The 14,023-nt window shown below is 37.1% G+C and overlaps 1 protein-coding gene across 3 annotated transcripts in view; it reads right to left on the bottom strand.

Moving 5' to 3' along the window:
* LOC148951469 (protein transport protein Sec61 subunit alpha-like) overlaps positions 1-1,547 on the bottom strand; it is a 100,317-nt gene extending 98,770 nt beyond the window's left edge. The window contains exon 1 of one of the 3 annotated variants that reach the window (XM_089090901.1): positions 1,529-1,547. Coding sequence is in view for 1 of the 3 variants with exons in the window: in XM_089090895.1 (XP_088947021.1) it covers positions 110-128 (19 nt within the window). In the remaining 2 variants the exon portion in view is untranslated. Of the gene's footprint in view, positions 1-4; positions 25-109; positions 129-1,528 lie in introns of those variants that run through there. The other 2 variants (XM_089090895.1, XM_089090899.1) reach the window with 2 other exon arrangements.
* Between the last annotated feature and the right edge of the window lie 12,476 nt (positions 1,548-14,023).

Genomic DNA, 14,023 nt, shown 5'->3' with positions numbered 1-14,023 from the left:
TTACTTTGGAAATAGTCGGATATATTGTCATGTTTTGGAAATCAGTTATACATATATTATAACTAAAACAAATCAAAAGGGATAACTGAATAAAATATAAATTCACAACCAGGAAAATATATCGCCATTTTGGTTTTCCGACAGGAAGCTGAGGGAGCTTTTAGCTCTGAAACGCAAAAGATATGAATTTGGCATTTCTTACTTGTAAAAACCACGTATCTTATACTGCATTGGGAATTAGGGTCTTTCTGGCCCCTGATGCGTAGTTCAGAGACAGACAACTTTCTTTCATCGACTGTTCTGTGGTAATATCTGATTTTAAGGGTTTTTCTGTGGTGTGACCAGTAAAAACATCTTTAGGTACATTCCGAAAACCCGTTTTCTATTATCACACCAAAATCAAATTTTAATTCTCGGCTATTGTCCATTTTCTGTCTACTAACAGGAAAAATACATTTAAGTGTTTTTAGAGTAATATGATCGCTACCAGATGAATTACTACGCAACCCATAAATAATCTTCTTTTAATTTCATCAACTGTTAGAAGTCTAAGGTGAAGAGATACATCAATCGGGTCCCTCAGTAAGGACTCGGACGTTGGATCACCACTATCAGGTACTACTGACATAGCTAAAATTCAGACCAATATTTGAAAAATAACTCAGAAATTCATTGCATATGTCCTTTTCAGAATTCAAAGTCTTTCCCATTGCACTAACTAATTCATCAGGTACACTATTTATTTTCAATCCAATCACTTCTTTTATTAGTCCCCAGTTTTTCTTTTTTTTTCTTTTTTTTTTAGTTTTTTTTTTAAATCCCACCTCCTCTCCTCTCAGTGGCACTAACAATAAAAAAAACTACTTTTAAATATTACAAAAATCTAAATGCCACATACATTTTACTAAAATTAGCAGCCAAAGAGTGGTCTTTGCATTATTGTACTTCTACTAAAATAATTTTTAATTTTTATTAACAATAAAATAAAATGCTCTCCCACAGAGAGGACGTCCCCCCTCCACATGAAGTCCCCGCTTGCGGTGGCCATTTACAACAACAGACAAAAATTTCTCAAATTCCGATTCTGCAAAGAAGCCACTACTAAAAATAATAAAAAAAAAAAAATATCCCAATAAAAAATAAATAAAAAAACCAACAAAAACCAAAAAAAAACCTCTTTTACATTATCATTTCAGCTTATTTTTACAACACACAAAAATAAACACTCTAATATTTACGAAAAACAAATAAGCTGAAATGACCATCAAACCCCATGTTTAAACTTCCTTTTTTTCCTTTTTTAATATTTTTTCATTTTTTTTTCTGTTTTGGCTGCTAATTAAAAAAAACAATTATAAATAATTTTATTTAAACTGCCTTACTGTCAACGCTGTTTTGTCATTCACTCATACAAAAAACTATCTCTTAACAATAAAAAACTCGAACTCTCTCCACTACTTACTTTCTCACTCTATTCTACCACCCGCCATATTTACAAATAATCCATAATTAAAAATAAAAAAAATACTCTCTCCACTCTTTTCTTATCTTCAATAATTCCATTTTCTTCTCAATTAAACTCCCAAAACCCTCTAAACACACCACTTTCTTTCTTTTCCTTCTATTCCACACATAATGACACATATTTCCAATAATATAACACAGAGAATTTTTCTTTTTCACTTCCAAACCCGCATTTATGTCAAAATTCACCAGCTTCTTCTTTTATTCATCGCTTTGATCTTTAATTTGCCAGTTTTTGCTTAAATCAAAAACAAACTGGAAAATTACCTTATTTTCATTGTACTTGATGAACTCGTGGTCTAAACAATCTTCAACTACTTCAAAACAAAAATAGAATTTTTTATCTTCATTTCTCAGGAAGCGTGACACGCTATTTCGGTAAGGCAAAATCATGCGTATGACTCGAAACATAAGCTCTCTCCCTTTTAGTTCCATGGGGAAAGAATGTAGGTTTCTAAAGGCATTCTCAATATTTATAAATGGTTCTTTTTCTTTTACGTGATATCCGTTATTTTCCTCTTCGGGAGTTAAAATCCTGGTTATCTCAGTTTTTATTTATATACTATCTGCCATGAGAAGCCCCTTCTCTTGCAGTTGCTTTAATATCGGGAAAGAATCTTTCATGAAAACTGGGACGTTTGTGTCTGAATTTGTTGAACTAGGATTGTTTAGTAGAGGAACCAACCACTCTCTGGTCATTTGAAGGCGTCCTTGTGGTCCATTTAAAAATTCAATTGTCATTCTAGCAAGCATATTTTGGCACAGTTTTCTAAAATCCAGTACTCCTAGACCTCCCGATTCCTTTGGGCAAAAGAGCAACTTCTTACTCAGCTTTTCTAGCTTACCGCTCCATATAAAACCGCCACATGTAGGTTTCAATTTTATTTGCTATAGGTTCCGGGAGGGGTATTACTGGGGCCAGATAAAGTATTCTTGATACACAATAAATGTTGACGAAAGTTGATCTCTGGAACAAGGAAAGATTCCTGCCTCTATCTTCGCCACATAGCAAACACTGAGTTTCGAGTAATTTCTTTTCCCGTGCGTTCTGCCGGCAATATCCTTTAACTGATAACTTCTCGCCAAGTGTCTTTACTGTAGGACTGACTTCCAGCCAAGTTCCCTTTTCCAAGCTCCTAATCCAACTCGCCTTTGCACTTTTTGTTAACGGGAGGATCTTGCTCTTTTTCTTGTGAGTCCTGACGGAAAAATTTTTCTCGTACCATTCTAGGCCCCACATTACTGTTTTAATGTCACTCACTCCATCGGCGAAGAAATTTCCATCATCCACAAAAGCCTCAGACTTGAGAACTAAAATTGGCAGTACTCTAATACCCGTTATTCTGGCTTCTATGTATTTTATTAACGGGTCGAGATAGATCTTAAACAGAAATGAAGAGCTTGGGTCAACTTGCCGGAGGAATATTTCAAGGGGGAATTCGTCAGTGAGGTTTCCGTTTATCACGACTTTTGCCGCTGCCTCACGGTCTAGGTTCTTGTAAAAAACGACATATTCACCACAAAACGAATACTTCACCGTCATCAGTTCCCTGAGGACATCCCGGACAACCGAGTCGAAATCTTTGATAAAATCAACGCATATTTAAACCCATTTGGTATCACTTTTCGATAGTTCCTCTCTTCGAAGGAGTAAATCGCGTAAAATCGCTAGAATGTGTTGGACTTTTCGACCCTTTATGACCCCGTGTTGGGTCTCACCCAGAATCTCTCCCATCAGCTTTCTGAGTCTGTTCATGAGTACTTTGGAACATAATCGGGTATCACTGGGAAGTAGAGAGATCCTCCAGTGCTCGATGTGTAGCAAGTCTCCCTTTTTTGGTACTAATGTGATGATCTCTAGGGGCTGATCTAGTGCAGTTCCTTCACATAGCATCTCGTTCATTGCTGATAACATGATTTCCGAGATTTCACTAAAAAACACTTTCTAAAAATCGTAGCTTAAACCATCTCTTCCAGGGGCTTTCCCTGTTTTAGTAGAACTTAAAGCTTGTTTTAGTTGATCTTCAGTTATGGGCTGACTTAACATTTCATTCTCGTCCTTTGAAACGTTTTACTTAAATTCAAATTCATCAAAAGCATTTGCTTCTCTTGTTCCTTCTTTCCATTTATATAACTCTGAGAAGAAACCGTATGCCCTCTTTTTTATTTCTTCGTGATCATCTGTTATCTTTCCATCATGTGTTTTTATTCTGTCAATTTTGCTTTCTTCTCGTTTGCTTTTAGCTTTCAAGATTGTCGCCAGGCTTATTTGTTCTCCCTCATATAAATCGTTTAAACGATTTTTTACTGTCCAGTTTTCAAATTTTTTCTGGTCGATTTCCTTTAATTGTCGTCTTATTTCATGGTATTCGAAAATCGGATCGCCTGTATTTTGGTCTATTTAATCTTTCAGTTGGCTAAGGACTTTTCTTAAAAATCGTTCGTGGGCTAACCGCTCTCTTTCGCTCTCCTTTTGTAGGTATTTTAGAAAATTTACGATCTGTTCTTTAAATTTAATCCATGCTGTTAGGTGGCTTTTTTTCTTGTTGTTGTTCTGTGAGTATTTTTCGGATTTTTTCTCGGATTATTTCTTTGTTTCCTTTATCCTTGATAGTATCAGGGTGTAGTTTCCAATACGGAGCTCTCATGAAACATGCTTTCCTATTTACATCCCCTATACTTGCTCGGACCACGTAATGATCAGAGAATAAAACGTGCTCATGCTGATTGAAATTTATAGACTTTTCGATCTCCTTGAATGTGTAAATCCTATCCATTCTACTTGCTCCTTGGTTTCCGATTCGGGTGAAAGAAGACTCATTCTTTTTCTTTAGAATCCACATGTCTGTTAAATCATATGCTTTTACCAAGCTTTTCAGATCTTCACTTACTCTCTTTTTGAGACTCGTCCCCGTTCTTGTTTGCACATCCTCTTCTCTGGCTACACAATTGAAATCTCCCATTAACAATTTACATCCAGGTGCAGGGAAGTGTCTTGGTATGATATTCTGAATAAAATCAGCTCTGGCTTTGATGTTATTTCTTCCCGAAGGCATGTGCACGTTTATGAGCGTGATGCTTTCAATCTGGAGGCTACATACGGTTCCATCTTCTTCAAATTTGAAGTTCTCCATGTCCACTGCAATATCCTGCTTTAAGAAAAAACCTGTGTCGAAAGATTCACTTGTTGAGAGAAATGAATAACCACTTGCCTCTATTCCACAGACACGAGAAGTGTCAACCTCCTGGACTGCTAATATATCAAAACCTGATGCTTTCAGATACTTCGTAAAAACTTCCTGACGTTTTTTTTTGCTTTAGCCCGTTTAAGTTCAGGGTTCCAATTGTTAAATTCATTCTAAAATTCTGAAAATGACAAAAACTATATTCATCTTTTTTTTATTCCTTTCCTTTTCCGTTGTTTGACTTGGTGTCGTTTTGTGTTCTGTCTGTTTTTCTTTCTTTTCGTTGGTTTTTTTAGTTACATGCAATGGATACTTAGCTGAGGGTCCTTTTTGGTGGAACCCCTTCAGATGGTTTTTGGGCGGTAGGGGGTCTCAGGATTCTCTTCTGGACTTCCTCTGGTTTCTTTGGTTGATTTGTTCCATTTTTCTCTTCAGGGTCGTGTTGCGCTTTTTAATTTTATTTAGCTTTCTCTAAATACTTTTTTGCATTATACTCTGTGCTCTTTAGAATAAGGTCTACGGCCGTCGATGGTGTCAATTTCCTTATTCCCTCTAGGGCACTGCTTGAGCCTGACGGCTGACTTACAACAGTCCTAGGCGTTCCCCATGGTTTAATATATTGTCTACCAATCGGATTTGGACTTAAAACACTGTTCTTTCTCATTTTTCTTCGGTTTCTAGGACAATCTTTTGCTTCATGAGTTTCGTCGTGGCATATGTAGCAGGCCTTGGGTTGCTCAGGGTAAAAAACATTTATTTTCTCATCCCCACCGAAGATATTGATAGACGGTGGTATTGGCGTTTCAATCTACATTAATGGGCGTTTCCAGTGTAGACTTGTATAAACTCGTCACCACTGTATACTTTCCTTCTGATATTTAGAACAGTTCCATAAACTTGTAGTTCTTTCTTTATGTCCTCGCTGGCAGCTTCTCCTGGGATTTTTCGCAACTAGACTACGACCGGGCGTCGTCCGGAGCTGTCCACATTTACAGGATATACGCTATTTTGGAATCATATCTTCGGTTCATTCGTTTTGCATTTTGATACGAGGTCATCTGCCAGCGTTACCGATTTCATAGTGACTCGCACCTGTCCGAATCTTTTAAGATCATCGGAGTCGATCGCTCTTACTACTCCAGCGTTTAGGCCCAGTTCCTTGAAAAGCCGATGAATGTCGATTTCTCGTACTTCATTTAGGACCGATTCTTCCATCATTCTGAAATCGAACACAACTGTACTTCTGGACATTTTTTTTTTTATTTTACTATATAAATAAACGATATCAAACTCTCACTCACACTTCATTTACACGCTTTCCTTTACTTTCTCTTAACAATACTCACAAACAAATACAAAAAAAAAAAAATCACAAATAATAAAAACAATCACCTAATTCTACACTCAGACTCACACACTAACTTACTCTCCAACACTCAACTTACCTATTCTTCCTTTTCGACACGCAAATTCTCCGACCAAAATTTACCGGACGGAAACCCTACATGCCAAAAAAATTCAGACTCACAGGTTCCCCAGCCAAAATTTAATAGCCGGCAACCCTGCACACTGACACTTCCGGCTACGTCACAGGTGACTCATACGGTTTCCTACCATTTATACACTAAAAACAAAGAATACAAAATAAAAATACTCCCAAATTAAACACTAAGACTCACTCTAACTCCTTCTTTAAATTCCACACACAAACTCTCCCTTCTTCACACCAAATTACATACAATTATTTATTATTTTTTTCAAAAACAACCACCATGAACAGCGTTGCCAAAGGTTCTGTTAGGGCATCCTTCGACCTCCTTAAACTTTTTCTCAAAATATTTCTTTTTTTCATTTCTTGAAATTGTATTCAACCTATTTCGATAAATTTTATATAATTGCTTATTTTCTTGTGTCGGGTTAATTATTTGAGCTCTAAACAATTTATCTCTTACATTTATTTGGTTCAAAATCACAGGACTAATCCAAGGTTTTTTACTTGAGTGCTTTCTATTAAACGGTTTCAATATGACTGCTTGACTTATCAAACTCTGCAACTTTTCATAAAATAAAACAAACTTTGAATTTGCGTCCTGAACTGCGCCTAGAACATCATACCAATTCACCTTTTCTATATCATTTTTAAGTTTTACCATCGCATTTTTACTGATCACTGGAATCCTTGATTGTTTGCCTTTAACCACCTTCGTGACAGTTCTAAAGCTAGCTGAAACTTTATAGTGGTCAGATACATCGTTGATAAGGACCCTGGGAAGACTCAAGGGTACATTAGAAAGGATGTTATCCAGAAGCTTAGCTGATGTTCCCGTAATTCTTGTAGGGATGTTTATACAAGGATGAAACCCATTAGATAAACTTCTATTAATATATTCAGTGCTAGCAGATGACTGTTCTATAAGGTCAATATTAAAATCCCCCATAATAAAACATGGCATAGAGTTAATCGGAAGTTGCATTAATTGTTCTTCAAATAGGTCCATAAAGTCTTGGAGCAGGCTCTGTGGAGGTCTATATACTACAACATTTACATTTTGTTCCATGGTGGTTTTGATCTTTCAAATTAGTAACCTGGGAGGTTTAGGTGCGGTATAAAATACTGTAGGACTGATTTTTAATGAGAAACTTTTTTCGAAGAAGAATTTGAATTCTTTTTTTCAAAAAACTTATTTTCGGGGTCTGAGTCGGTGTGGTGAGATTAAGTGTAATGGATAATAGGAATACATCTGAAAATGAACATAAAGAAGTTTTTTTATTTTGTTTTTTGTAGTGAGATGCGTGATTTTGACCCAATCGAAACTTTCAAAGTCTATATTTTTATAATTTTAACTAAAATATTCTGTTTTCCTCTCAATCAAATTACATATGTGTGTTTATTCACCTTAACTCTCTTCAGGAAGGAAATTATTGTTTTGTGCATGATTTGAGTATGTTCCGAATTTAAAAAGAATAATAATAACCACAGTTAGTCCCTGGAGTATACAAGGGTCCAGTTGTTGGCCCAAGTTAGGCTTAGGTTTCCTCCATGCCATCCTTATTTCAGAGAATCATTTTCGATAAGTGTAAAATTAGTAAACATCATTAATATCACAAATGATATGGATGTAAGACAGTAACTGAGACTAATTTCAATTGTGACCTTATGACGCTGCAATAATGAGGCAATTGAAAGGATTTATATACAGTTGTGTCAACTCACGAAAAAGTGGGAGAGAGGGCAAAATCTATTTTTCAGAATATAGGTGAGAGGAATTTTTGTTATTATTATTATTTTTTATCGATGAAAAGATAGAAAAGGGACATTTTTCAATTATAATTTCAGAAAAGCCATTTCTCAATTAAAATTTTGAAAAAGGCATTTTTCAAAATCTAGGGGTTGGAGCCAAAATAAAATTGGAGTGGATATGCCTCCCCCTCCCTCCCCTCCACGCCACTGATCAGAGACAACGCTATAGCTTTGCCTATAGTAAAGGCCATACGGCTCCAATGTTTTTTTTATTTATAATTATTATTTTCCTTTTTTTCAGAGGCACTTCATATGGAAGGAGTCGTCGTAAAAACTTCAAAGGGGGTTCTTTCAACTGGAAATCGAGATTTCTAGTGCCCTCTTTAAGGGTCAAAAGTGATTGGAAGGCAACGAAAACTCCTTCCAGGTCCACCATTTCCCCAAACACGTCTAATAAAAATTTTGAGATAGTCGTTTTGTTCTGCGTAGTCGATTTCCAGATAGAAATTATGTTTTTGAGGAGGACACTCCCCCACTGCCCTCAGGGCAAGTTATGCCCTGGGGGCATATAAGTATAGAAAGCTTTGTCATAGAAACTTCAAAAATGGTTTATTCGATTGGAAATTCATAGGGCTAGTGCCCTTTTTAATAGTCGAAAGTGATTGGAGGGCAACTAACCCCCCTCTCACGCCTACCTTTTCCCCAAACACATCCAATCAAAATTTATATATCACACTTTTGTTTAAATTAGTTTAAAATTATGTGCATTTGGTCTTTTTTGTTGAAAACCCCCCCCCCCCCAGCCCTCAGGTCAAGGGTTGTAAGTTATGCCCTGTGGGTATATAGGGTTTTTATAGAAAGTATTGTCGTTGAAGCTTCAAAAAGGACTCATTCAATTGGAAATTTAAATGGTTAGTGCTAACAACCCTTCCACGCCCACCATTTCCCCAAACACATCCAATCAAAATTTTGAGATGCGATTTTGTTCTACATAGTCGATTTCCAGATAGAAATTATGTTTTTGAGGAGGACACTCCCCACTGCCCTCAAGGCAAGGGTTTTAAGTTATGCCCTGGGGGCATATAAGCTTTTATAGAAAGCTTTGTCGTAGTAACTTCAAAAATGGCTCATTCGATTAGAAAATTAAATGGCTAGTGCTCTTTTTAATAGTCGAAAGTGATTGGAGGGCAACTACCCCCCCCTCTCACGCCCACCTTTTCCCCAAACACATCCAATCAAAATTTTGAGATAGCCATTTCGTTCAACGTAGTTGAAAGTTCTGGAAATTATAGCTTTGAGCATGACGCTCCAACCCCCCCCCCCCCCCCCAGTGTCTTCAGGGCAAGGGTTATAAGTTATGGCCTGGGGGCATATATGGTTCTTATGGAAGGGATGCTTGTATAAACTTCAGAGAGGGCTCATTTGATTGGAAATTGAAAGTTCTAATTCACTTTTTAAGCGTCAAAAGATATCGCAAGGTAACAATCCCCCCCCCGCTCTTTTTTCCCAGATGCATCCGATAAAAATCTTGAGATAGCTATTTTGTTTTAAAAATAGTTAAAAAATCATATAACAAAAACTCCGGTGTTGACACAACCCCCCAGAGCCCGGGGGCAGGTGTTGTAAGTTATTCCCTGGGGGCATATATGGTTCTTTTGGAAGGGATGCTCGTATAAACTTCAAAGAGAGCTCATTTGATTGGAAATTGAAAGTTCTAGTTCTTTTTTTAAGAGCTAAAAGAGATTGTAGGGCACCTAGCCCCCCCCCCTCCGCGCCCTTTTTTTCTCAAGCCCATCTGATAAGAAATTTGATATAGCCATTTTTTTTTAAAATAGTTCAAACACCATACAACGAAAACTCCGGGGTCAACACAGCCCCCCAGGGCTCGATGGCAGGCGTTGTAAGTTATGCCCTGGGGGAATATATGGTTATTTTGGAAGGGAGGCTCGTAAAAACTTCAGAGGGCTAATTTGACTGGAAATTGAAAGTTCTAGTTCAGTTTTTGAGAGTCAAAAGAGATTGGAGGGCAATTAGCCCCTCCCCCTCCCATGCCCCTTTTTTTCCCGATAAAAATTTTGAGATAGCTATTAAGTTAAAAATTGTTCGAAAGTCAGATAACAAAAACTCCAGTGTCGACACAACCCCCCCGGGCCCGGGGGCAGGTGTTGTAAGTTATGGCCTGGGGCATATATGGTACTTATGAAAGTGATACTATTATAACCTTCAGAGTGGGATCATTTGATTGGAAATGGAAAGTTTGGATTTTTTTTAAATAATCAAAAGAAATCTGTGGGCACCTAGCCCCCCCCCCCACGCCTTCTTTTTCCAAAACCATCCGATGAAAATTTTGAGATCGACATTTTGTTAAAAAAAAATAGTTCAAAGGTTGTATAAGAAAAACTCCGGTGTTTATACAATCTCCCAGGGCCCGGGAGAAGGCGTTCTAAGTTATGCCCTAAGGGCATGTATGGTTCTTTTGAAAAGAATGCTCGTATAAACTTCGTAGAGGGCTCATTTTATAGGAAATTGAAAGTTCTAGTTCACTTTTTAAGAGTCGGGAGATTTATGGGTAATTAGCCCCCCCCCCTCACGCCCTTTTTCCCCAAACCCGTCCGCGCCAAATTTTGAGATAGCCAGTTTTCAAAAATTTTGCAAAAATTAGATAACAAAAACTCCGGTGTCAACACAACCCCCCCAGGGCCCAGGCGGTAGGCGTTCTAAGTGTTGTGATGGGGGCGTGTATGGTTCTTATGAAAGGGATGGACGTATAAACTTCAGAGATGGCTTATTTGAATGGAAATTGAAAGTTCTGGTTCACTTTTTAAGAGTCAAAAGATATCCAAGGGCAGCCAGCCCCGCACCCCTCCCCACACACAACCTTTTTTCCCCAAGCCTATCCGATAAAATTTTTAAAACAACCATTTCATTAAAAATAATTCAAAGGTCAGATAAGAAATATTCCTGTGTCGACGCAAACCCCCGTGGCCAAGAGGCAGGCGTTGTAAGTAATGCTCTGGGGGCATATATCGTTTTTATGGAAGGGATGCTTGTATAAACTTCGAAGAGGGTTCATTTGATTGGAAATCGAAAGTTCTCGTTCACTTTTTAAGAGTCAAAGGAGATTGGAGGGCACCTAGCCCCCCCCCCACCACGCCTTAAATGGCTCAGATAAAAATTTTGTGATAGACATTTTGTTAAAAATATTTTAAAGGTCAGATAACAAAAACTTCAGGGTCGACACAGCCCCCCAGGGCCCGAGGGTAGACGTTGTTAGTTATGCCCTGGGGGCATATGTGGTTATTATGGAAGGGATGCTCGTATTAACTTCATAGACGGCTTATTTGATTGGAAATTGAAATTTGTAATTCACTTTTAAGGGTAAAAAGTGATCGGAGGGCATCTAGACTCCCCCCACACTCCATTTATTTTTTTCCAGACGCACTTCATATAGAAGGGGTCGTCGTATAAACTTCAAAGGGGGCTCATTTCAAAGGGGGCAAACTTTTTTCAGTTTTGATACTTTTATGAAGATTTGACTACTTTTTTTTTTTTTAAAGTTTGATTTTGAAATAAAGAATTTTTTAAAACTTGAAACTTTATTTAATAAAAAAAGAACAAAAATTAATTAAAAAAAACTTTCCTAAAAAAAAGTTTTTCAAAGAAAAGTAAATTTTCCATTTTAAAATTAAGCTCAGCAGACACAAATACCTGTTAAAATTCAAACTCAAAACGACCAGAAATGACTATTAAAGAATAAATGAAACCCAAAACGAACAGAAATTCAGTTCAATTTTATTCTAATAAAAACATAACACAAACACCAACAACTATAAAGAACCTAGAATATAACTTTTTAAGCACCAAAAAAAGAAAAAAAAATTTAAAGTAACACTGAAAAAAAAAAAAAAACATTGGTAATTAGAGCAAATTTGTTAAAAATGGAAAGATTAAATTATATTATCAAGTTTTGTTACATTTTTATACAACTTGCAGAAACTTGTGGCTAGTTCAACACTGGAGGGAATTTTGTTCCATTGAATAATAGATTTGTAAATGAGAGATTGCTGGGCAGCACTTGAAATGCATTTAGGAATTTTAAAGGCTCTATTGGATGAACGGAGACAGTGGGCTTCCGAATTATTAGTATTATAATAGGTTAGTAGTTGAGGTGGAAGATTATTGTGGAAAGCAGAGTAAGCAAGCAATAAGTTTAGTTTTTGTATAATTTGATCAAGTGGACCTATGCCAAAATCTAAATACAAATCACAGGTTGGATACAGACGGAGAAGCCGAAAAACTGCCTTAATGGCGCAGTTTTGGGCAAATTTGAGTTTTTAAGTGAAGGACCGTTTTGTGTTTCCCCAAACTGATCCGCAATAAGAAAGGTAAGGAAAAATAAAGGAATAATAGAGGGTAACTAGGATGTCAGGAGGAAGAAAATAATTCACACGGTTAATCATAGCTACTTGTCTCAAAATTATTGCTGTTATGTAAGAAATTTTGATTAGAGAATGACAAGCATGAGTCAATAAATACACCAAGAAACTTGGCAACCTCCACTTGTGGGAGGATGTCGGAGGAGTACCTGAGACCAAGAGCAGGTTGAATAACGTCATTGTTGCAGGAGGTTCTGAAAAATACTATTTGACTGTTTTTGCTATTAATGGTCATGTTATTCGTAAGGCACCACACCTGGACTCTGTTCAGAAGGACTTGGGCAGACGTTATTGCCAATGGTAGATTGGTGCCAGTGATGAAGAAGTTGCTGTCATCAGCAAATAATACAGGATACACTGAAGGGCCCAGGTCTATAACAAGATCATTGATATATAGGAGAAATAAAATAGGGCCTAGAACGGCGGACACCCCTCCGAACAGGTAAGGGCTGAGAGGATACTCCACCCAGGCTCACACTCTGTACACTTCCATATAGATAAGAATCAAACCAAAAGAGGGGAACACCACGAATACCGTAATTTTTTAATTTACTTATTAAAAAACTATGATCGACCATGTCAAAGGCCTTTGAAAAATCCAAAAATAAGCCCAATACAGTATTTTTAAGGTCGAGGTGTGAGTGTATGAACTGTGTGGCGTCAATTAGAGCATGAGAAGTTGAGAATTTCGGCCTAAAGCCATATTGGTGAGGAGAAATCAAGAATACGGAGTGCTGACTGTCAAACAGAAAGGGAGACAGACGTCTGAAGATAATTCTCTCGAGCACTTTGGATATAACAGGAAGAATTGAGATTGGACGATAATTACCTATCTCAGTTGGATCACCCTTTTTAAGAACTGGAATAACAATGGCTGACTTTAGTAAATCAGGGAAAACTCCGTGGTTTAAAGATAGGTTGGCAATATGCTTGATGGGCTCGTAAACAAAAGGAGATATGGTCTTCAGGAGCCTATTACTTAATCCAAGACTGTCAGGAGTAAAACTATTAGGGAGAGAACCGATGATTTGAAGTACCTCATTGCTATCAGTTGGGCAGAAAAAACATGGATATAAAATTGAAGCAAGGGAATACAGCCTGTGAGGAGGAGCGGGAGTCAGTATGAGGAACATTAGAAAAATAATTATTAAATGCATCAGGTGCATGTAAAGGGTCAATTAATCTACCATTTGTGTCTTTAAGGAGAATAGGTATAGACTTTGATTTTCTATTTTTAGAGAGTATATCATTAAGGATGGACCAAATCTTTTTCAGGTTTCCTTTGCAATTGAGAATTTTTGTATAATAATAATTTTTCTTCGCTTCACGGATGAGTTTAGTGTATAAGTTTTTATAATGTTTATAATTAGATAGGTCAATATCACAGGCTAACTTATATAATTTGTTTTTACGATATGAGGAGACAATGAGGCTATGTGACATCCAGGGGCAAATAGGGATATTTTTCCGGTTAGGTTTACGAATAGGAAAAGTTGAATGGATAATCTCACTTAGCCTTTGCGCGAAACCATTTGTGGCTGAATTTACCTCTTGAAAATTTAAGACATCGGACCAGTCAGTGGTTCCTAGGCAATCGATAAAATGGTTTATATTTTCAGAGCTGTAATTTCGAGTAG

Source organism: Artemia sp. Qi Xiang Cuo, chromosome 6, assembly GCF_049724085.1.
Source record: "Artemia sp. Qi Xiang Cuo chromosome 6, ASM4972408v1, whole genome shotgun sequence".
In the NCBI taxonomy this organism is placed as follows: Eukaryota; Metazoa; Arthropoda; class Branchiopoda; order Anostraca; family Artemiidae; genus Artemia; species Artemia sp. Qi Xiang Cuo.
This window is presented reverse-complemented; position numbering and strand designations above follow the sequence as displayed.